At 39.8% G+C, this 26,012-nt stretch overlaps 1 protein-coding gene across 7 annotated transcripts in view; it reads left to right on the top strand.

Moving 5' to 3' along the window:
* The window catches only part of RBMS3 (RNA binding motif single stranded interacting protein 3), a 1,414,112-nt gene that overhangs the window by 830,036 nt on the left and 558,064 nt on the right, over positions 1-26,012 (top strand). For 4 of the 7 annotated variants that reach the window (XM_027871985.1, XM_027871986.1, XM_027871987.1 and 1 more), the window contains one exon: positions 7,511-7,680. In XM_027871985.1, the coding sequence (XP_027727786.1) occupies positions 7,511-7,680 (170 nt within the window). Of the gene's footprint in view, positions 1-7,507; positions 7,681-26,012 lie in introns of all 7 variants that reach the window. The other 3 variants (XM_027871990.1, XM_027871991.1, XM_027871989.1) reach the window with 1 other exon arrangement.

Genomic DNA, 26,012 nt, shown 5'->3' on the forward strand with positions numbered 1-26,012 from the left:
AGAGAGAGAGAGAGAGAGAGAGAGAGAGAGAGAGAGAAAGGAGGGGAAAGAAAAAGAAAGGAAGGAAGGACAGAGGGAGAGAGGGAGGGAAGGAAGGAAGGAAGGAAGGAGGGAGAGAGGGAAGGAAGGAAGGAAGGAAGGAAGGAAGGAAGGAAGGAAGGAAGTTCAAGATGCTTAAAGTTCTAATTGGAACTAGAGCTCATTTCACAGCCTTTGAATATTCCTACTGGCTTAGTCATTAAATTGTAAACTCCTTGAGGGCAGGGGTTGTCTTTTGCCTCTTTTCCTATACCCAGAGCCCAGTGCCTGGCACATAGTAGGTGCTCCCTAAATATTGATTGATTGATAAGCTCCACTGTTTACCAGTTCACTAATACTCAGACCACACTTTAAGCTCAATGCCATTAAATCCATGTGTATCGAACTCCTGCTCTGCCGCTCCCTCCCTGTGGCTGGGCCCTACAGTTTCCTGTATTCAGCATGAGGGGGTTGGATTCTATGACCTCTTGGGCCTCTTCCAACCTTAGGTCTGTGATCCTATGATCTGTAGCAAAGAAGAGGTAACATTTATATAATGCCTTGAGGTTATTATATTATTATATCCTTACAATTTCCCAATGAAGTAAGTGCCATTGTCATCCCTTTTTTACTGATGAGGAAACTGAGGAAAAGTAAGTCAAAAATTCCTATTACGTTTGGATTTTTTTTGTTTTTTTTTTGCTGACAGTTCAAACTGATTTAAAGCAAAAAAAGTTAACAATAAGCTATGCCCATTTTAAAGGAAACAACAGATCTGCCAAGGAAGATGAGCAGCTTTGGTCTAGAAGCCAGAACTGCTGTGACCCATTAACTCTACGAGGTTATTGACGTTCCATTTTGAGGGAGATGCTTTCGTGTGGTCATCTTTTCTTTTTGGCAGGAATGACACAGGAAAATTTAATTTCTTATTTTTCCTTAATTAAATCATCATGGGTCTCTATACTCGTAGGCATTCTGGGAATCTTCTGACAACTGCTTTGTTGCCTAAAAGTTATGGAATCTGGGAGTTGCTTTTGAGTGGAGGAGAATGTGTAAGTCATAAAACTAGGTGGGACACAAAGTGCTCAGTGCTACTGGAATCTTTCAGACCATCAATGCTAGCTCTTCTTTTGTTATTTGAGATCTTTGGTACCACAAAGGACCATATGATGGCAGTGATGTGGGATCCTGGAATGAATGAAAGTCCTAGAGTCAAGGGATCAGATCTTAGTTCTGAGACTGGAAGTGTCCCCATAGCAAATCCCACTTCTGTTCTGGGCCCCAGTTTTCTCATCTATCAAATCATGCATTGGATCAGATTATCTCTTGTGTTAGAATTCTAGGAGAGTATTTAACACAGTGTTTGAAATACAGTAAGTGCTTATTAAATGAATGTGACTTGTTGACTAGGAAGTGATAGTATTATGTGAAAGGTTAAGGGGCCCTATAAAGAAAGAAGGGAGTTTTAGATACAGGGTAGCCATTCAAGATGGAAAGAAAGAAGATCTCAAAGGTTTATAAACCATAGCAATGCAGTAGAGGTAAGAACAGTGGGGTGGAAGAATTAAGGAATATTGTAAGTAAGAGCAAACAATGGAATTGCAAAAAGTATAACACATAGAATCAAGACCATGGGAAAGTGGCGGAGGGAAACCATCACAGAAGGAACTGAAAAGGAAAAATGTCAATTTTTAAAAGGGTGATAGAGCGATAAGTTTCATTTTACAAAATCTGATGATCAGAGTTGATTGTTTTGGTTCATTTTACTGAGTTAAGGTGACATGTTTTAAATGGTTTTTTTAAAGAAAAAATACTAGGATTCATATATGCAAACTTTTAAAACGATGAAAATATATGGTCATTTTATAGTAATTTTAAAAAATCAAATTTGTATCCCAACATATGTTTATTTATACATGTGTGTGTTTGTGTATGTACATGCAAGCATACATGGGTGTGCGTATAGGTTACAAGAACTGATGTAGGAACTTGGGATGGCCAATATGCAGAAGAGAAGATGTAGAGGTGGGGGAGGGGACAGGAGCATCTTCAAGTATCTGGAGGGCTGTCAGTTAGGAGTTGAATTGCTCTGCTTGGCCCCACAGGACAGAGCTATGAATGCACAAATATATACACCTATTTCTTTTTCTAAGGAAAAAAAATCCATGATTTTGAATAGTCATGCCAAAAAAGCACTTGAACCGTAAAGAAATATAAATAGTAGTTGTTTTAGTAACAATTATAAATTCTCTTTATGGGAAAAATAAACACCCATGAAGTCCTGTTGCATTATGGACTGTGTCTGCAATTACAAAGGGTCTACTTTGCTGACTGCTTTTATCGTAGGCCTACAAGACAAAGGCTAACTTTATACATACATACATACGTACATACATACATACATATATACACACATATGTATTTATGTGTGTATGTATGTATGTATACATACACATACATACATATATACATATATAATATATATATGTATATGTGTATATATATATATATATATATATATATATATATTCTCCCAGAGCTGTGTCACTGGCACCTCTCACAAAATCCCAGACTTTCTGAACTGGAAGGGACCTCAAAGGCCAACATGCCATCTGGTCCAACTTGTATCATGTTATGATATGTACAGCATGTCAGGGCTAAATTATAGCATGGTGTTATACTAGGCATATTCATTCAATCAAAAAGCATTTTATTAAGTGCCTACCATCTGCAAACACTAGGAATACAAAGTCAAAATTGAAACCATCCCTGCCCTCAGGGAGTTTGCGTTTTCCTAGGGAAAGGATAGCTATACGTATGATGTATACATAATATGACCAAAATGAGAAGGTAGTTATAGGAGGAAGGGGGTTTCAGAGGGCATTTCATGTGAAAGTATACCCTTGAGCTGAGTTTCAATGAATATAACAGCTATCAATCAAATAAGTCAATTGAGTCGATTGATTAGTTAACCAATTAATTATCAATTTCTCCCTTTACTCCCTTCAAGACTCAGCTCAAATCTTGCATGAGATTCTTTCAGCTTCTGGTGACTTATCCCCTGAGATTCGATTTATCCCCATGCATCTTTTATGTGTCTAGTTGTTTCACATTATCTCCTGTATTAGAATGGAATCTCATCGAGGTTAGGTGCTATCTATGTCTTTCTTTGAATCCCCAGGGCTTAGCATTGTGGTGTTTTACACATCGTAGTCATTTCATAAGTTCTTATTGACTGACTGGATATAAAATTTTGCTAAGAACTATGTTAAATCTGAGAAGGATAAGATGTTGTCCAAGCTATCAAAGGGCATGTAGCCTACTTGGAAACTAAAAGCAAACAAAACACACGCACACGCACATGCACACGCACACACCAAAAATAGATAACAACCACAAATATAAGAACCAATGAAGAAACAAGCTCACCTTGCTTGTAAAGTGAACAGATGGGAATGGATGACCTCTAGTCTTTTGACTCTAAAATTCTATGATGCCATGACCCTGACTGTTAAAATGTGGTTTTGATTTTACTAGAACTTCAAAATTGAAGATTCAGTGTGGTCTTGAAGGTGAGGACAGATTTTAGAAGGTCTTATATTATAGAAGCCAGTCAAATGTGCTTGAATTGGACTTTGCAGACAATGAGTAGCTATTGCAGATCATTGAGAAGAGCAATGCCTTAATGTCAGTACTGTTATCAAGGAGAATCTTGCAGCAGTGTATAGGCTGGATTGGAATACAGAGTAACTGGATATAGGAAGATTAGTTAGGTCAGAGATGTCAGATTCATGGCACATCCACATGCCCACAAAAGTCCTGGCTGAATCAGATTAAAATGTAATTGGGAAACATTTAACAAAATAAATGAAAATTCAGTGCAACATAGATAATGCTTGTTTGTAGTTTTCTAAGTCAGTGTGTAGTTCATAAGGATCAATTTCTATTTGAGTTTGATATCATTATACTAGGTCATTGGGTCCAGAAAGCTGGAGGTGCTGAGACTCTGGACTGATATAGCAAAGGGAATAAAGAGGAAGGTGGAGTTCCAAGTAGAATTTTGATGGAAGAAATCATAGCAATTGGACTTGGATTCTAAGAAATGTCCAACCATAAATAATGAAAGAGGAAGATAATGACCCTCATGTATCAGGCTTGACGTGATATAAGCTTGTTGACTGGCATAAGTGAGGTTATGGCCTTAGAATCAGAAGATTCAAGCTTGAATCCTGGCATTGACAGTGTTTGTGTGACTCTGCACAAATGAGCCTCTTAGCCTCTCAGTTTCCTCACTTGTAAAATAGTGACCTACCTCAAAGGGACATTGTAGGAAGTGGGCTTTGTTAACATTAAAGATGACAAGGTAATAATTCTCTGCCCTGAGGGAGACATAGATAACTAGATATATACATGGTGTCCCAAAAGTCTTAAAGAAGTTTTAAGATTAAATAGCATAATAAGACTTTTGGAAAGCCCCTTACAGAAGAGACAGGTGATAATCTCAGAGGAAAAGGCATTTTCAGCTGGGGGACCTAGTAAATACCTGAGGCCATCTTTGAACTCAGCTCTCCTGCCTCCAAGTCTTGGAAACTGTGACATAGATAGGGAAAGATCGAGGGAAAAGAGTGTTTGGAGAGATCCTACATTATAATTTGGCAAATCCTAAAGAGACAGAACACTATCCAAAGAAAGTCTTCTTATAGGGAGAGCCAACTGTAGTGGATTGACTGGGGCTTGGTTTCAGGGTGCTGACAACACTTGGAAATCTTCAGACTGAATAGAACAGAGCTTAGCATCTGGTTACACTGAATAAACCCATCGATCAGGTCTCAAATGTTGAGCTTGGGTGACCCGTCTCCCATCCCACTTATCCTAGAAGGGACTTTTCCCTAATGTCTCTGTCTCTAGGTCTCTGTCTCTCTGCCATAGGACTATGTCCTCCCCTCTCTTAAGAACTGAGGGTATTTTTTTTTCCTTTGGTGCTGTTTTCCTCCCCTGGGAACAAACATTTCTACTTAAGGCTCTGCTTGTAGGCAGTTGGAAATCAAAATCCGGGTCATAGCTGAGGGCTCAGAACTGGTGACCCTGGGAGTTTGAGGAAATCAGGCTAAACATCACCATGTGCCTTATGATCGTATCATAAGACTGTGTGTGACTGGCTCATCCCTCTCTGATCTCGAGAGGTTCAGCCTGTTGATATCAAGGAAGCAGAGTCACCTGTAGCCAATAGCCAACAACTTTCTGCAATCTGTGCTACATCCCCATGTTCTCCCCGCACAACTTTGGGTATTTACATGTTGTTCATGGTTACAACTTTTGAATAAGAGAATTGTAGGCACTTGGGACTCATCCCTCCAAGCTCTCCCCAGTACCTGTATCAACAAGGCAGTTATCCTTAGAGAGTTTCCATTGAGACTTTACTAGGAGTGTAGAGCAGTAAAGATGTTTGTTCGATTGGAGTGTAGTGGGTGGGAACATTTACAAAACTATGTCCTTGTGAATCTGTATTCCAATCAGAGATTGGAAAACATTTGAAGTGCTTAGCAAACCTTAAAGCACTCTTTAAATGTTATTTCTTATTATTTAGTCAATTGCTCAATCAACAATCAATATGTATTAGGTACTCACTTTATGCCAGGGCATGCTAAGGCAGAAGTTCTTAATCTTTGTTGTATTGTGGACCCCCTTGGCAATCTGGGGAAGCATATGGAGCCTTTCTCAGAATCATAGTTTTAAATAAATAAAATAAGATGCCAATGATTATAAAGGAAACCAATTATATTGACATAATTATCAATATATCAATATCTATCTATATATTTATATATCTATATATGTATAATTATATCAACATATATCCATATCTATATTTTACAGTTCAATGACTCCCAGTTAAGTATCCATGGCATAGTTAAAGATCTATGTTGGTACAGTTATACATTTGAGGTGGAAGGCCCGGAGCTGACATTTCATTAATATAACAATCTTGCAGAAAAAGAAATCCTCTCTATGAAAGTAGGTTAACACATTATTGGTAACATACAGTCTGATAGCTTTGCCTATAGCACTGAGAGGCTGTGACTTGAACAACGTCCTATAGCAATATGTATCCCAAGTGAGATTTGAACCCTGGTCTTCTGGCCGCAAGGTCACTTTTCTCTCCATGATGCTACACTGTCTTTATACTTTTGTTGTCTTTCAACTGAATTCAACAAACAGTTTCTAAATGCCAAGGTTGTACCACAAACTGTGCTGGGCTTCGGGAACACGAAGACCAAAACCTTCAAACAGTTTACATTCTGTTGAGGGGAATACACGGTATTTACATATTTCCACCTGAACATTTTTAAGTGGGAGAGACTGCTAACCACTGGAAGCTGGAGAGGATTATGTGTCAGGTGATGCCTCAGTTGGGCTTGGAAAGAAGCTAGTACATGCATTCTATGTGTTGTCTTTAAGCATATCTAAATGTATGTAACTTTATTAAATATCCTGAGAGACAGTCATGGCAGAAAGCTGGGTTTGGAATCAGGAAGACCTGGGTTCAAGTCCAGCCTCAGACACATACCAATTATGTACCTTAGGCAAATCCCCGGGCAACTTCTAAGATGATTATTTCCAGAGAAGCTGCCAATCTGCATTGGTAAAAGGAGCTCTGTCATGGATTTCCCTAGACCAAAGAAATCAAGAATCTAATTAACAAGCAAAAACAACAACAGATCGTCATGGAATCATAGGGTCCTAGAACTAGAGTTGAAATGGACCCTAGAGGCCATTCAATCCAATTTTCTCATTTTACAGATAAGAAAACTGAGGACCAGAATAAGTAAGCAACTTGTCCAGGATGATTGCCCAAGTAGGAAGTGGTACAAATGTGATGTCAACCTAGATGGTGAAGTAGAAATGCGTTGTTCTTTCCATTGTGCAATGCCACTCTGTATAGAGTTTCATGGATCTTTGGATCCATCTTACTCATTTCCAATAAAAGGCTTTTTTTGGGAGGAGGTGGTTTCAAAGAGGTTGGTGGTCCAAGAAAGGCATGGAATGGAGTTGAAATTAGAGAGGGGAGAAAATAGACAACTGGATTGAGGAAGAAGCCAGCATGAGAAAGTGGAGAAAAGGAAGATGGGGGGAAAAAGAGATTCTAGAAGTCATTGAAGAGGACTGAAAGAACCATTGAAATACTAGCAGTAGGATGACCTCAGACATTATAGGCTAACTCCGATAAACATAATATTCCCAACTTCAGCCTTTCTGTTTTTCCCATTATGACTGCATCATCGTTTTCCAGTTTCATTGCCAAGGGCAAGACAATCATATTTAAAAGGAGTAGATGCTGGGTACTCAGATGTTGTGTGTGTGTGTGTGTGTGTGTGTGTACAGATGAGTATGTTGACCGGTTGACTTTCACCTTGCTCTGTATTTGACCTGATGAGCTGGGAGCTGGTGGTGGCCTTGCTTGTCCATTAACGACTCTTTTTGTTTGCAGCAGTCCTATGCACCAGCTCCCCACCCCATGGCACCTCCCAGCCCCAGCACAAACAGCAACAACAACAGCAGCAGCAACAACAATAGTGGAGAACAGTTGAGTAAAACCAACCTGTACATTCGAGGCCTTCCACCCGGCACCACGGACCAGGACCTAATCAAGCTGTGTCAGCCGTAAGTGCCTTAACAATACTTAGTAAGCCTTGATTTCCCCCCAGAGTGCGCTTTTCTGATCGTTCCCCCTCTGATACGCTCATATGTTTCTGGTGGCAGCAGCAGTTTGGCAGGACCCGTGGACTCTGAGCTCGCTGGTATGAGTGAATGATATAACAGCAGGGAAAACGAATGGATTTTAGGATGAAAGAAAAGAGACCCAGTGTCCAGAATCGGCAAAGCAATTGATGCTCTCACTGCGGTCTGCCCGGGACAGACTACTCCTGGGACCGTGTTGAATTCTGGGCACTAAGTTTTAGAGAAGATATTTATAATTTGGAGAAAGGATTGAGATGGCTAGCCGGGATGATGAAGGGCCTCAAGAGGGTGCTATAGAAGGATCAGTAGAGATGGCTCGGTGGACAGAGTACCGGTCCTATAGTCGGGAAGACTTTTCTTTATGAGTTCAAATCCAGACTCAGACACTTACTAGCTGGGTGACCCTGGCTGAGTCACTTAACCCGTTTGCCTCAGCTTCCTCATCTGTAAAATGAGCTAGAGAAGGAAGTAGCAAACCACTTCAGTGTTTTTGCCAAGAAAACCCAAAATGGGGTCTCAAAGAGTTGGACACGACTGAACAAGGACTGAACAACATTCTCTAATTATTTGAAGGGGTGTCTCTTGGAAGACCCGTTAGCCCCAGAGGGTAGTAGGAGAAACAATGGGTAAAAGGCAAAAAGAGGGAGATTTTGGTTTTATGTAAGAGGATGGGGGAGGAACAACTTCTTAACAACTAGAAGTTTCCCAATGTTGAATGGGCTACTTTGGTAGACAGTCCCACTGGAGGTCTTCAAGCGGATGATACATTGTTGGGTTTATTGTAAGGAAGATTTTTCTTCTGTGTAGTCTGTGTATCAAGAGTTCTTGGAGATCTCGCCACCTGAGAGACTTCTGAGCTTCTTTGCATAGAAAACACCTAGCCTTAGGAACATTCACCCTTTTGATATAGTCTTCCCCAAGGAAGATTATGCACTCTTAAGCTAACTCAGAGTAGGCAGTGGTCAGACAGTCAACAGTCAGTTTAGTGATAAGCATTCATTTAAAAATAAGCATTTACTAAGCGCCTACTATGTGCCAGTCACTGTGCTAAGCACTGGAGAGAAAAAAGAAAGGCACAAAGATAATACCTGCCCTCAAGAAGTTTGAAGCCTCATCAATTGACGTGGGTAAAGACCAGCACCACCCAAAATGGACCTCATACAGGGTTGATTTCAGGATAGGGACCTACTCGATGCTGACGGTCTGGTTAGTTGTATGCATATTTGTTGTTGTTGAGTTGTTTTAGCTGTGTCTAACTCTCTGTGACCCCATTTGATGTTTTCTTGGCAAAGATACTAGAGTGGTTTGCCATTTCCTCTCTAGCTCATTTTACAGATGAGGAAACTGAGGCAAACGAGGTGAAGGGACTTGCCCAGGGTCACACAGCTAGTGAGTGTCTGAGGCTGGATTTGAACTCAGGACCTCCTGACTCCAGAGCCAGTACTCTGTCCACTGTGCCACCTCGTTGTCTGTATACATGTTTGTCTATATACAGTTTTGTTTTGTTTTTTTATCGCCGGGTACTAAAAGATTGTGAAACAAGCTCTTTCTTGTAGCCAAATATCTCACATAAAGGCTAGTTCTCAGAAATGGATATGACATAAAAATGTCCGAAAATATCAACTTCATAATAATAGCTGGCATTTGCATAATGCTTTCAGGTTTTCAAAGCTTTCCTTACAACAGCCCTGAGAGGCAAGTTTTGAAAGCACCATTTCCCCCAGTTTGCAGTTAGGCCTTAAAGATTAATAAACTTGTCCAGGGTCACACAGTTAAACAAATGGCTGAGTTAGAAATGAACCTAGGTCTTTTCTGAATCCCAGGATCTTTCCACTAACGGCTCTTTCCCCCTCATGCCCTTCATAGAATTTGCCTTAATTAACCTCTGTGCCCCTGTCTAGAAGCATCCCCTGCCAGAAACACTGGGCCATGTAGACTCAGACAGAACCATGTGAACAAATAATTGCTATGTTTCTTGACTAATTCTCTTTGAATCTATACCCTAGCAGGACCAGTACTCACTAATACAGTTTACTTATGCCTGTGGAACCTAGCTGAGATTTGATTTTCATTGAATATGGCATTAACCTTACACGAATATGCAAATAACCTTATTATTTCATCTTACGGTAATGTGGAAAGAATATTGGCTCTCAAATTAGAAGGCCCGGGTTCAAATTCCACTTCTGATGCTTCCTGTTTTTGTGACCTTGAGGAGGTCACTCAATATCTCTGGGCCTCAGTTTTCTCATCTGTAAAATAACGCAGTTGGATTCTGAGGTCGATTGAGTTCTAGATCTAAATCTATGATCAATCAAGATAGAGGAGTCCTGGAATGAAAATTTGCTTCATCAATAGATCCCTGTCTGTGACTTTGTAGATCCAGCTTTGGAGTTGCCTGAGCCCCAGAGAGGTGAGTTGTAATCATGGCCTACAAATCAGTAAGAATAAAGTAGGCTGAGACTAGCAATAGTCTGAGTTTGTCATTTACTTGAAAGTGCTGAGTTACTAAACCAGTTGTCTATATAATTCCACATCCTAACATATTTATGATTGGAAACCATTGATTTCAAAATAATTAAATCATGTTAAACTTTGCCAGCTGTATTAGTTGAAATGAATGAGGTTTACCTTACCTTTGGCATCAGATTTCCTGCTAATATTTTAGCCAGTTAGGTTTAAAATGCTATTTCTGAGAAGAAAAGTAAGGTTTAAAAGCCACCCCACCCCCAAATTCCTAATAATTTGGAGTATTGAATGACTTGCCCAGAGTCATAGAGCTGGTAATCATCGTAGATAGGATTGGAATTCAGTACTTCCTGACTCCAAGCAAGTACTGTCCCCTGTAAGGTTAAGCTGCCTCACTTTATGACCCTTACCTGACAAAATGTTCCTATGGAGAATATTGGTGTTTTTGTTTTTGTATTTTTTTGTGAGTGTTGTATGTGTGTGTGTGTGTGTGTGTGTGTTTTGTTTTGTTAAAGGCATCTGAAATAGCTTGTCATAAAAAGTATGGAATCATTTTAAATCTGGGGATCACTTCTCATAGGATTCTCAATGAGAAGCAATGTCGATGCATTTATTTGTCATTTAATTGGCACTCAGCAATATTATTTTTGTAGATTTGGCAGGATGTTGTTCATTTGTTCTATTTCATTTTGGCAATTCCTTAAAAAAATCAGAGAATATTTATTTTGTTAATTTTCCAAAGGATTGCAAGAGGAAAACTAAGCAGACAGTATTACAGTATTTATTTGTCTTTGTTCTGGATTTTTGAGAATGGGAGTAAATATCCAAACAGGAAGTGGGAGATAAATTAAGCTACAAATATGGAATAATAGCATCTGTGGCTGGTGCAGTGTGTAGATTGGTGCTCTTCCCACTGGTCTGGAAACTCCTTGAGTTTTAAGAAAGCAGAAGGCATAAATATGAAGTATAAATGCACACTCTGAACCAAACTTATTATTTTTTTCAGAATTAAAGCAATAAGCTAAAACAAAATAAAAGGGAGGAATAAAGTTTCAGGAAAATCGGGCCTCTTAAAAGAGCTTAAAGATTTTGTCTTACTTCAATATGAATCTCCAGCTGAATTATTCATCTGATTTAAGAGATTTCGTCATGCAAATGCAGAGCAAATACTCTTGCTTCCCATGGATGTCTCTTTAAAAAAAATAGATTTATATTTATGTCAAGACCTTGTCTGTTTCTCTATCCTGGAAAATTTCAGACCTCTGACTGTTTTTCCTATTGTGTAATAGTCTCCTTGATGAGAAAATTTGATGTGCTGGAAAGAACTTTGGGTCACAGAGGACCTGGGTTCTAATCTTAATGCTGACCCTTAATGAGCTGTTTGACCCTCACCAAGTTGCTTTACATCTCCAGGACGCAGTTTCTTCATCTGTAAAATAAGTATAGGCTACTTGATTAAGAGAGTGTCATCTGGCTTCAACATTCTGCTGGTTGACTTTCTCTTTTTCTATGAATACAACCACAGAAAACCAAAATCCTTGAAATCATATTTAGGAGTCATTCTGCCTTAGCTGTTCCAAGTTTGTTGCTGTTAATGTTACATTGGTTTAGTTGTGTCTGACTCTCCATGGCCCCATTTGGGGTTTTCTTGGCAAAGGTACTGGAGTGATTTGAAATGTCATTCTCCAGCTCATTTTACAGATGAGGAAACTGAGGCAAACAGGATGAAGTGACTCGCTGTCTCTTAATAGCTGTCCAGACCATGACATTAGGTGGCATATGTTGTCAATGTATGCCTTTCTCCCAGTGTTGGGAGACTGGTCATAGGTCCTTTCCCTTTTTATAGAATACTCATCCTACAATGAATATCTGGCCTCTTGTGAATTTAAAGGGGGCCTCTAGAGCTGTTCACTGTGGTCCCAAGGTCCAGTTTAGCTCAGTTCGGAAAGGCTTACTGCCTGCAGATTTGTTAACTCAGTGGAAACCTGCTTGCTAAGGTATAGCAGAATCATGACTTGTGATGGTAGAACAAAGCAGGCACACTGATGCACTTGAAGAAGCAAGAATAAAACTTCACATAATTATTGCATTCTGATTTATCCCCACTCACTTTCCCAACCATTTCTCACTAAAAAACAAGCCTCTATTTGTACCCTTTAACTAACTCCCTCCATTAGCATCCATTTCCCATAATGTTTTGCTGCAAAATTACAAGTCCTTTCTGACTTCACTTTTTTCTTATTTTATAGGAAATGTAATATTTGCTAATATCCATGGTAATAAGATAATAGAAAACACAGAAGTACAAAGAAGGCATAGACATATTGAATTATCCTGCATTTAGTATACAGTGTTCACATTAATACTAATGAACAGCAAGAAAATTATATTAAAGAAAAAGAAATTAAGTTATTTCTCAATGTATAATCCAAGAGCAAAGGGATGTCATCTGGATTTGTAGCATCCCTTCGCGATTCTTATTAAATAGTCCCATTAACATTTATCACCAAAGATCTTGAGATAGAATTACAAGCAAGATAAAAGTGAAAAAGAAAATATAGAGAAATAACATCCATGAAGAATGCTTGGCCTCATGGGATCCCTGGGAAATGTCTTTAGATAATTAAATATACCATAGCTCAGATAAAATAATCTCTCACAACTTGGTTATTTCTTGAAGGATATGGTGCATTTCTATATTCTTTATGTTTTATTCTCCATAGACGACCTTTTCACTAAGAATACAAAGTCCCATGACTTATGTCTCCATCATCCAGAGTCGATTTAAGATAAGAGCACTTGTCCCTGTTTGAACAAGTGACAAATGTGGGTTGAAGAAGACTGTTCTATAGGTTCAGAAAGGCCAGATGATCTTGTCTAGTTTGAAAATCCCCTATGTCACCTAGAGGATGGAAAAGCCACAATTGAATGCTAGTATAATGTGACTTCTAGTGCATTATCCATAGGATAATAAGACATAAAATCATACGTGGAGCTAGAACTGGGCGAGACCTCAGAGGTGATCCAGTCCAACTCGCTAATTCTACAGGGGAGGAAACCGAGGCCAGAGAGGGAGTTTCAATGACACACCAAAGGCCGCCGATGGAATTTTAGTCAGAATCTTCTGATTCCGGAGCCCTCAATGCTCTACTAACATTTCACGTTGCCCCCTACATGGCTATGAAAATAAGCAACTGTCACAGGCCTAGATTATTTTGGAAAGGGAGAGAAATCAGAGTAAGAGGAAGAAAGTTGAAGAATTCTAAAATAAATTCAATCCACAGACATCCTTTTGGGTTGGGTTTTCATTTAGAAGCTATCTTCACAGGAGGTTTCTGAAAGGTGCCCATTTAACAATTCAAATATTATCAGTTAGATACCTATTATTTTCAAGGTACTGGGAATAAAAAGATACAAACTAAACAGCCTCTGTGCTGGGGGGGAACCATGAGTTCTCATAGTAGGTCAATGAACCAAGTAACGTCATTAAGAAACTACAAGTAGAAATGTAAGAGTAATTCAGTGGCATTGAACTTGACATCATGGGGCCCAAGTTTAAGTCCAAACTCTGCCACTTGATTCTTGTGAACCTTAGGCAAGTGATTTTGCTACTGCCAGCCTCAGTTTCCTCATCTTTAAAATGAGAGATGACTTCTGAGATCCTTTGCAACTCAAGATCTATAATTTCAGAGGGGGCAGTTACAATTCCTTGAGAATAAGGTAAATCCTTTCATCAGAGGGAGTACCTGAGCTGAATCTCAAGGAAATTAAGAATCTTAAAGGACAGAGCTGAGAAGGAAGTTCAAGTCAGGTGAGGGGAATAGATCATACAAAGGCACAAAAGTGGGAAATGGGCTGTGTTGTATTAGGAACAGTGAGTTTAGTGAAAAAAAAAAAGATGCCCATGTTTTTCTCTTAGCTTTGGCATATGGGGAAGGTAGAAGGAAACAGAGGGAAAGCAGAATTTAATGAAAAGATGGACCAGCAGAAGCTTTATAAGCCTCATATAACCTTTGTGGATTAATGACTTTTGGAAACCCTACAGCTGCCCCTATCTGTTGGACTATACCTCCTCGTAGAAAAAGTTTTAAGTTTATCTGTTAGATGCTTCAAAATACATCCTTGGGGTAAAGTGAAAATGTTCTTTTAAAAAACACCTAAGTAGTTTCCATAATGAGCATAATTGGAAACAACAATGAAATTCCTATTTGAAATGCCCATGATGCCTCTTATCACTGGATCCCCAGTGTCTTACAAAGTTTAACGAATCCTCAAAAAAGCCTTAAGAGTCCCCCATCCACCACTTATGCACTACTTTGTGAGGTTGTGTGGGCTTGGAAAAAAAAAAAGTGTGGTATAGCGAAGAGAGGAGCCAACCTTAGGGCAGTTTCAAGTCTTGTCTCTGACATAGATTTTATGTCAAGGTCATCTCTTGACACTATATCCACGAAGCCTTCCTTTCTCTCTGGCCGTCTGTTTGTCTGTCTCCTCTTTCTCTGTCTACCTCTGTCTCTTTCTCTCTGTATCTCTTTTTTCTTTCTCTATCTCTGTATCTGTCTCTCTCCCTCCATCCTTCACATATATGTTTATATGTATGTGTATATATAAATACATAAAAGGTGTGTATGTATATGTATACACATGCATATGTATGTATAGAATTATATACATAAATGCTTAATTGCTTCTTTGCTGTGGTTCCTTTGTGCTATGAATTTAGAGTCTATTCCATAGCTACCTGAAGCTAAACAAAGACAAGAGATCAGGAGAACACCTGTCTAAGTGCCTTTGTTGTTTTTTTTTTCTTCTAGTCCTAGACAAAGGAGAGGTGAAGCATCTCCCCTGTCTATATCCATTCTATGCAAATTCCCTCCTTGATCATTTACTTCCCTTTCTAGCTGCCCCTTTAAAGCCACAACGAATGTGCCTCTTTTACAGGAGGCAAAGGAGACAGACACTCCTGCAATGCAAAATAAGAGAATGAAAGAGCTGGTATTTGGACTTGATCGTGAAACTCTCTGCCTGGGCTTATCTCCCAGACTTTCCCCAATCCACTGGCACCAGCATTTTCATGCCAAGCACGGAATGCTGAAGCCAGATTAGGTAGGGAGTCAACTGGCGTACTCTGGATGCTCCCCTTGCTGAGTCCATTATAAATAGTGTCGGGCAGTTCTGACAAATGCCCCGACACAATCAAACCTTTTATCAATTTAAAAGTAACCTTGTCACAGTAATCTGTCAAACTGTTCATATACAACTAAAAGAAAACAAGTCATCATGTACCCAGAGTCACCGAGTAAACAAGAAATATGGCACTAGGAAATTGCTGTGCTCTTTCTTTTAACGTCTTTCTAATAAGAACATAAGGAAGAATTAGAAGCATCCCACTACAAATGAGCCTTCATTTATCCAGCAGCTTGGCCAGTTCTCTAATCTGCTTGGGAATAGATGAAATCAAATTGAGAATCCAAATATTGGGGATCAGAATACTCGTGTCATGGTCCCAGCAAGGAGAGGTTTAATTACTGATGCACTTAAAGAAGAGAGTTATACGCACCACCATAATGGGTCAATGTCAACAAAATTCATTATCTTTCCCCACGCAGCGTCCCTCCTTGCATCTTTCCCATTTCTATGAGGATGCTTCTGATTTGTGGATTCCAGGGCTGGAATGAGGCTTCAGGATGAAGAGTTAGGGAGTAGGAGAACAAATCTTGAGTATAGTCTGGAGAGAAATCAGACCAAACTAAGGAACTTAGGGTCTCGTCCTAGAGGAAATAGGAAGTCATCAAAGAGTTTTAGGCAATGGTGTGATATGGGAAGACTTGAGCTTTGGAAGATTACTTTAGCAGCTGTGTGGAAGATCCATTAAAGAAGGGGGAGGCTGGAAACAGGGTCAGAGGCTATTACAATAGGCTGGGCAAGAGGTGATGAAATTAGGAGGGGAGGGAACAGATATGGGACGTGTAGAGGTGGAATTAATCACGTCGTAATACTTGACAAATAATTGGATATGCAGAGTGAATTTCATGTCAAGGTATTTAATAATAATGATGATGATGATGATGATGATGATGATGATAATTTATTGTTACTATTATCATTATTTGTACCCTTATTTACAATACCAATAACACAGCCTTGCTTTTATTATCCCCATAATTCAGATGAGTTGATTGAGACAGAGGAAGACTAAGTGACTCCCAGGAGGTCAGATCAAATAAGTGTCTAAGACATGGTTTGAACCCCAAATCTTTGCTACTCTAGCATTCTAACCACTACACACACAGCCTCTCTGAAATAATTTCAACTTCTATTATGTGAATCCTTCTTTAAGCATGAGATCCTTCTGTCAAATAAAGAAGAGCACCCTGATTTTCCTGCATGTAAATCCCAACCCTGATATTCCATAAATTCACATTTTCACATATCAGGTTTACAGAGAGAGGGGGGGGGGGAGAGAGATGGAGATGATGATGCTTTCTAGAAGATTTGTCAACATACCAACTCTTTGGTCTCTTCCTTCTTGCTGTTCATTTTTTGTTTTAAGTAGAGATCTATGATTGTATTAGTATGAGGAATTCCAACATGGAAACTCTCTGTTTTTATGGGTTGACAATTTCTTTTTCACAGTCTTAGAGTCAGTGTATAGAGTATTGGATTTAGAGACAGGAATACTAAAGTTCAAATCTGGCCTCAGACATTTACTGGCTGTGTGACCCTGGGCAAGTCATTTAACCCTTGTCTGCCTCCATTTCTGTAAAATAGGATCAAAAGAGTACCATCTTCCTAGGGTTGATGTAAAGATAAAATGAGATGATATTTGTAAAACTCTTTGCAAACCTTAAAGCATTATATAATTGCAAGCTCTCATTATTAGAGAAATTCCAAGGGGCAACTGAGAAGTTAAGCAATGTACTTGGGGTCACGTAGACCCTATAAGTCATAGGCAGTATTTAAACCCACCTCTTCCTGACTCCAAGGCCAATTCTTTATCTGCCATCCTCTGCTAACTCACCCTCAGCAAACAGAAATATGGCAAAGGATACTCCTTACCCAATGTGTCACCCAAATCCTTGTACGCATCATATTGTAATAGTCCATCTAGTCTTGGCCTGCCTCAGACTAGAACATGCTTTGGTATCGTCTTAGATCTGTGATCCCATCCATATGGTTACATCTTCTCACCGACTACAACAATCCATAACTCTTCTTCCTAAGTGATTTGTGTCTAAATTCTCCCATAAATCCTCCAGTAGGAGTCTATCCTGCATAGTGGGGCCTTCCTCTAGATTAGTTGAGGATGGCCATCAAATATACATTGCTTATCTCACTACATTACCAGTCCTCCTCCTAATCCACTCGTGCATCTCTCCAAAGTCGTCCTTTACACTGCTCAAAGACATATAAATTCAATATAAGACACGTTTTGAAAGCCTTTATATTTAGAGTGTCTGGGAATATCACGATTTCTTTTAAAAATCAAATAGAATTCTGTAGGCGAAAGTGAAACCCACAATGCCAGCTTTGATTCATTGAATTGGATAATGTAGTTTAAAACTTCTCTGTTGTCTGAGATAATTGGTGTGTGTTACCATTTTTATGGTGTAGCAACTAGATTTTTATTGATGAGTCAATAGCTTGGGAGTGATTTTTTTAGATTCAGTCATTTTTGCAAGCTAATTGTGTGCTTTATGGTGGCTATATTTTCATTTAGTGATTTTCCCCTCCTCTGTGATTCCAACAAACTATCATTTTATTTCTCTCCTTCTTCTTTGCCACCTCTCCCTTTCTATGTTACACGATTATATTGTCTTTGAAATCAGAGAGTAAGAGACACAGGTTATTGAAATATTGATTAAAGAAATGACATGCTAATACACAACAGATTTAGTAAAGCTACTTCATATTGGGGAATAGAAAAGGTCATGGATTTGGAGTTAAAGGATGTGAGTTCAAATCCTGCTTCTGCCACTTACTACTGTGTGGCCATTGGTAAGTCGTTCAACAGTTCTCTGGGCCTCAGTTACCTTCATTTTAAAATTAAGAAGTTGGACTAAATGGTTTATAAGCTCCCTTTGTACTTCAATTTCAAGACTGAGAGAGAGCATGGGATGGTGGATACAATGCTGGAAATCTAATCAGGAAGGCCTGGGTTCACATTCTTCTGACAATTACTTGCTATGTGATAACAGGTTAATAATCACTTCATCTAAGTCTCAGATTCTTCATGCATAAAGTAGGGGAAAATAGAGGTGTGACCCTGAGGTTTTAAGCTTCAATAACTGAAAACAAAGACTTTGGAGACACTCAGTAAAATCTGTAATACCTACTAATAGAACTCTCATGAGGCTCAAGTGACATAATGGATAGCTAAGTTTTAAGTGCTCTACTAAATACTGTGTGCCAATTAACATTAAAGATCTATGAATTTAAATGTCCAGAAGTGATTGCAATTCTAAAACAAATGCATTTCTGCAATTAAAGAGTAACCCCAAATCCTTCTTTTTTTTTTTTTAATATGGTAACCTAGCATTTGAGGTTTAGAACAGGAAGGGACCTTAGAGGCCATGTACTCAAAACTATCTGTTTGACGATGAAGAATAAGGGTACAGAGAGAGGTTGACTTGCCCAAAGCCACATCGGTGGTTAGACTGGGATTTGAACCCATGTCCCCCAACTCAAAAGGCAATATCCTCCCTACTTTACCACACTGCTATTGAGGAAGACCGTGAGGTTCTCTTTCCCATGGTAAAGCTTCTTTGTAACTGTTTCCTGGCAGATTTTCTTGTATGAGCAAGAAATTCCATGAACGCAGTGCCCAGCAAATAGGCACTTAATAAATGTTTAATGACTGACTGACTGAAAGAGTGACCTTGTGATATCAAAGAAAGAGCACTGGATTGTGAAACAAGAGAACTAGGTTTTATGACCTAGCTCTGCAGTGTGATCTTGGAAAAGTCACTTCCCATTCCTGGACCTCAGTTTCACCATTTGTAAAGTTAAAGCAATGGATTAGATGAGCTACAAGGTCGCTTGCAGGTCTGACATTCTAACTCAATGCCTTCCTTGTGCATAGGAGGTTCTTAGTAAACATTATTATTATTATTATTATTATTATTATTATTATTATTATTTGCATTGAATCAAATCATCGTTCTTCCCCTTATCATTCATTGAATCTTTATACTTCTCTAACCAAAGGGAGTTTTTTTTAGGGATGGCACTTTAATCAGCTAAGAAACTTCTAGGTGGCTCCATGGAAGGAATGCTGGACCTAAAGTCAGAAGACCTGAATTCAAATCTAGCCTCAGACACTTACTAGCTGTATGACCTTGGGCAAGTCACTTAACTCCTGTTTGCCTTAATACATTGGGGAAGGAAATGGCAAACCACTCTAGTATTTTTGCCAAGAAAACCCTAGGGACCATACTCTCTATGAAGAGTCATACATGACTGAACAATAACAATTTCATTCAGGTTATTGTAGAGGCAGCTAGGTCATGAAGTGCATAGAATTCTGGACTTGGTGTCAAGGAGAAATGAATTCAAATCTTGCCTTTGACATTAGCCGTGTGGACAAGTCACTCAAACTCTCTCAGCCTCAGTGTCCTCATCTATAAAATGTTTATAAGAATAACAGTAACCTTACAGGTTGGTAATAAGTTGTGAGGGGTTGCAAGAATAGCTTCCCTCAGGAACTGAGCCTTGAAGGAAGCTAAGGATTCTAAGCATCAGTGATGAGGGAATACTGTCTAGATATTAGAGACGGATTGCATGGCAGAACGGCAATAGGAAGCAATACTGAATTGGATAACATGGAATAGGTACAATTACTCAAAGTACAGGTTACATGAATAAAGAAATAAGCCTGGAAATGTAGGCTGAAGCCAGATTATGAAGGAGTTTAGATGTTCAGTGAATGATTCTATATTTTCTAAAGGAAATTGGGAGCCATTAAAGGTCCTTGACCTGGGTTGGGATCGTGCCTCTTCACATTAGCTCCATGTCGATGGGCAAATCATTGAATTCCTTGGAGCCTCTATTTCCTCTTCTATAAAATGGGGGGGGGGTAACACTTTCACTACTCATCCATATGACTGTTGCAAGAAAGGCACTTTGCAAACCATAGACCACTGTATCCATAGGAGTTTTTATGCGTTATTGAATAGAATTTTGCCAATTTCTCTAACATGACTTGAAGGAAACAACTAGGCTAAAGAAAAAGGGTTGGTCTTATTAACCTAATTTTACATGAGTATTCCAGCAGAGTATAGTGGATAGAATACCCTTGTAGTCAGAAAGACTTGGGTTCAAGTATTGCCTCTAAGACATACCAGCTGTGGGACCATGGATAAGTCATTCAACTCCTTGGTGCCCCAGGCAACTGTCTGGGACTATAAATTACAGGCAGATCACCAAACTGCATTAGTGGATAATGTTGTCATAATGGGAATTGCCTACCCTGATAAAATCATAGACCTTGATCAAAAGAAGAAAAAAAATAGCAGACAATATAGTTAGCATGAGTTATTCAGCTTGTATATACATATTGTCTTCATGTGTCTACTCATGTGTGCATATATCTTGGGGCTATTGTCATTTACTAGAACTCTATTTTTGGGCTTCACAAAATGTTTTTGTACATCTCTTATAACCTCTTCCATCCTTCTGATTATGACTTAACTAATACCCATCATGCAATAGTCTCTTACACCCATACAGCTGTGGACTGAACTTGGAAGGTTCTCTTAAATAAATTGCTTTGCTCATCTCTTCTCATCCACTCTTATTTCCATCAGCTGCTCCAAGTCTTCTACTTTCTCTTAATCTGTGCTTGGGGATCTGCTGCTGTGTATTTTCTTGACATCTTGTGTGTGTATAAGTGTATGTGTGTGTTGTCTCCCTATTCAACTGTCTACTTCTTAGAGGTGGGAACCTTGTCTTCTTAGGCACTCAGCCATGGTTCTCGGGACAATGAATATCACATGATGGCCATTCCTGACATGGTCATTGAAGAAATAAATGACAACAGCTATGGTTGTCTTGGGACAAACTATTTCCTGCAATTGAAAATACAGCTTCCTCCTGCTTCCCAATACAGGCTTCCCGTATGAAGAAGCACATTTCAACCTGATGCTAGGAAAAAACTTCTGAAAAAAATACAAACATAAAAACAAATGCAAATTTTTTTAATTAAGTTTTTCTTTGTGTATTTTACTGTATTGCTTTGACAACCCAAATGGTACCTGTGTACCAGTACAGACATCACTGATCTGATGTGACTTTCATTATACTACTGCTAAAATATTTAGTTTTTTAAAGGTGACAAAAGTGTATAAGATGGCCATATCAAATAATCTTATGAGTTTTCTTTTGACAAAATTCTTAGTTATTTTGTCCAATAAATATCTTATCAACCTTTAATAGCCTGTAAATTATTGGAATGAGCTACCTCAAGAGATCGTGAGTTCCATCACACTGGAGGTTCTCAAGTGGTGGTTAGATGAGATTACTGACAAGATTATAGTCCAGGGGCTGGTGGGGCTGGACATACCATCCTAGGTACATTCCACCTCTGAATTCTAGGATTCTGAGATAACCTGATCATATGGTCCTGTTATAGAACAGCTTGGATTTTAAGAAGCTTCTAGGAGCAAACAGAGTAGTTTTAACTGGTGTCTTGCCGTGATATTAAAATCCTATTTCTCCTTTTTGGTATGAAGATGAACATAGCAAGAGTTTAAGAAGTACTGCACCTCTTTTGAGTGTGTGCATTGTTGCGAAATAGTGCCACACTGGATGTTTCCCTAATATTAGGATCTGATAAGGATTCACGAGGGTGGTGACTTGGCCATGAAAGAGCTGCATGTATACCTATGGTCACTGGAAGCCCTTAGCTTCTGGGCAGCAGCTGGTAACCATTCAGCTTCCCAGGAGACCATCATTGGGTGCTTGGATCCTGCCTTACCTGCACACCTGACCCAACAAAGAGAATAGAAGGACTCCATAAGTGATTGTCGGTATGCACTGATGCACTGTGCTCAGGTTTTCTGAGCCATTAGATGAAGAGTGTTCAAAGGCATCCACACAGCTTAATTGTCCTTTCTACTCTGTGATCTAATGACAATAGTTTCCATAAAGTGCATATCCAAACGAAGGTATTTATTGGGAATTGTGGAAGAGTGATGTGTAGAATAATGTGCCGTGAAAAGGACAAGCACAGTGTCTGGTTATGTTCTTATAACCCATTTAATCCAATCCAATCCACATTCATTAAACACCTATTATGAGGACTTCAGTTACAAGCCTGCCTCTGGTGTTTGCTACCTGTGTGACCTTGGACAAGTCACAGCCTCCCTGGGTGTGAATTCCCTCATTTGTAAGAGGAGAGGGTTGGATCAGATGGCCACTGAAATCTCTTCTAGCTTTAAGATCAATGTTCTAGTTCTAGAGCACAAAGAAAGGCAACAATGAGAAAAGGCTAGATCCTCAAGGAATTGACCTTCTACTAGAGGGAGGTGGTGCTGCTGTTCATGCAGCATGTATTTACATGAGAATTTAAGGAGCACAGAGAGAGATTACTAATGAGGTTGAGAGGAGGGAAAAATTCCTGCAGGGGATGATCCATGAGCTAAGCCTTGTCCGTCATTTAGGATACATGAACCAGTGTGGTAGAGAGAGTGTGTACTGGGGGTCAGCAGGACCTGGATTCAAATCCCACCTCAGATCCTTACTAGCTGTGGGACTCATGGCAAATCTGCTCTGGACCTGTTTTCTCATCTGAAAAAATGAAGAAGTCAGGCTTGATAATGTCCAAGGTCCCTTCCTGCTCTAAATCTATGACCTTACATTTCTCATGTGGAATCAAAGCTTGTGACTGTTCCTTTTCTGAATGACAAGGAAAGAGGAGGAGGAGGAGGAGGAGTTTCTGATCTTCCTATGTTTATCTTCTGATGTCTTCAAACGGGCCAAGATGCAGCGATCATCATTGCACATCCATACAGAATAGTGATTTGCCTCTGTTTCCTTGGTCTGGTCCCTGGCTGCCTTACCTAATGTGAGAGACCTGGGAGACGATAATTTATGATGCCCAGATACTAAAAAAAAAAAAACAAAAAACAAAATAAAATAATGGTGAAATAGTAGGAAAGTCACAGATGTTCCATGTCTGCCTCTAGGCTGCTACTCCTGTCATCATGGAAAACAGGAAGGCTTCTTTATGGGCAGCTGGATGGCTCAGTGGATAGAGTGCTGGGCCTAGAATCGGGAAGATGTAAGTTCAAATTTGACCTCAGGCACTTACTAGCTGTGTGACTCTGGGCAAGTTATCTAACCTCTGTTTGCCTTAATCTACTGGAAAAGAAAATGGCAAACCACTGCAGTATCTCTGCCAAGAAGATCGCGTGGACAGTATTATGGTCCATGGGGTCACGAAGAGTCGGACATAACTGAAGGACAGCAATGGTTATGCTGGTGAACGTTCTTGGGCAGACAACCAGCGTGGAGAAATCAGCTAGAGCCAAGTGTATAAATCAGGTCTCTTGTCAACCTACAGCTTGTTCACACTTGCAGACTTCTGAAGGGTGGTGCTGCTCTTCTGTAGGTGACAGCAGCAGCTGCACCGAGGTTCCTGGAATGCAAACATACGTATCTTCCATTGTCTTCACGTTAAATCAGTTGTAGATCAGGGAATTTAATAGCTGGAAGGAAGGAAGAAGCCATCACCTAACCTAACCCCTTCATTTTATAGAAGAAACTGAACCCTGTGTGCTCTGCAGGGCAGGCAGCATGGCACAAGGGAAAGGATAGGGAATTTGGTATCGGAAGAATTCCAAAGCCTGTTCTGTTGAGATCTGAGGGACCTAAGGCCTGTCACTGGACCTCCTGGGTCTTGGTTTCCTTCTCTATAAAGTGAAGGGCTTGGCCTAGATGACCTCGAAAGCCTTTTCCTGTTCTAGAACTGTGATCCTAAGACCCCGAGAGGTCAAGCCATTCATCTGTGGTCATAGTGTGTGCTTGCATGTCTGTGGATATACGCAGACATTTAATAAATATTAAAAATGTGTCTGCTTACAAACAGATACACATACACTAGAGGTGGTCCAGGGGGAGAGCACTGGACCAGGAGTCACGAAGACCTGATTTCAAATCCAGGTTCAAAAGTGTACTAGCTGTGTAATTCCAGCAAAGTCAACCCCAGCAAAACCTCTACCTGCCTCTATTTCTTCATCTGTTAAATGGGGATAACAGCACCTTCCTCCTGGAGTTGTTATAATGATAAAATGAGATAATATGTGTAAAGTACTTTGAAAATCTTAAAAGGCATATATATATATATATTATATATATATATATACACACACACATACATATCCATTCACTAGCTATTATTATTGTACTACCTTTATAAAATGCATCAACACATACTGTATTTGTATGGGTAGTTTGTGTATCCATACTATTCTATGGCAATATTTGGTCTGATTGGTATGAAGAACTCCCTGGTATATAAATTCCCTCCACCATACAGATAAGCAACTCCTTTGTAAACTGTTAATTTATCAGGAGTTCTTGTCTTGGGGTCCATCAACTTTTAAAAATATTTGTATATTTCAATATAATTTGCTTTCTTTGTAATCCTGTGTATTTAGTTTTGTGCATTTAAAATCATGATTCTGAGAAGGGCCCCATGAGCTTCCCCAGGCCACCAAAGGGGCCCAAGACACAGAAAAGAGCCAGAACCTGTGGCTTAGACAATCTCTGCGGAGTCCAGAGAGGAGAAGCCCAGGCCTTCTACATCCAAATTCAGTCTTTTTTTCTCTTATAACACAGTGTTCCAAAGAATTGTTCAATCAGAAAATAGCTTTGGGTCCCAAACTTCATCTGCCTCTGATTGCTCAGGAATGCCTTTATTCTGTATCTCCTCACCATGCCTTATCATGGGGACCTTCTCCCCAACCGTACTTTTTTATCCCTTTTTTCTCTCTTCTCCTATTAAAACAAAAACTTCTTGAGGACAGGGCCTTTTTTGTTTTCTTCTATTTCTATTCTCAGCATGTAGCACAGAGCCTATCGCTCTAAATAAATGCTCCATCTATCTCTTTATCTCTCTCTCTCTCTCTAACTATCCATCATCTATCCCTATGTGTCCATCTACATTTATCTGCTCATCTATCTGCCTGCCTAGCTGTCTGTGTGTCTATCCATTGGTCCTTCCATATATTGTATATCTATCTATCTATCAACCTGTCAGTCTCCTAAAGGAAACCTGTAATCTGCCTCCCTTTTCCCTGTTTCTTCTCGTTTCTCGTTTTTTCTACGGAAGGCGCCAGGGTTTGGCCAGTGATAAGCATTTCCCTGACATCAGGAAGGTCACTTCTTCATCCTCCATCCTTTTTCATTTCCTCTGCAGTCAAGGACTCCCCAAAGCGGAGAGCAAGGCCCCTGGCCCTCCCTCTGGGTAGGGATGGGACCTGCATGTCCTACTGGGACTCACGCTGGAGAAAGTTGCTGATCTGCAGCCTTTCAGAGACAGTGCCGACTGGCTGGCAGAGGTCCAGGAATACTTTTTGGCAGCAGGCCGCCAGACAAGCAGCTGGTTATTGGGCCAATCTATGCAGTGCATTTGAGGCTGCAGCTGCCATGCTGGGCTCACTCCTCCAGCCAGTTATCCTGACTCTTGACTACTTTCCCAGTCTCTCCCTTTCCACCTTCCCATGGATGCTGAATGGGCATGGGCGGCCTCCAGTGGATCGTTCTCCCTTAGTCTCCTGCTGTGTCTG

The sequence above is a fragment of the Vombatus ursinus genome, unplaced genomic scaffold (assembly GCF_900497805.2).
Source record: "Vombatus ursinus unplaced genomic scaffold, bare-nosed wombat genome assembly UNPS02014799.1, whole genome shotgun sequence".
Classification (NCBI taxonomy): Eukaryota; Metazoa; Chordata; class Mammalia; order Diprotodontia; family Vombatidae; genus Vombatus; species Vombatus ursinus.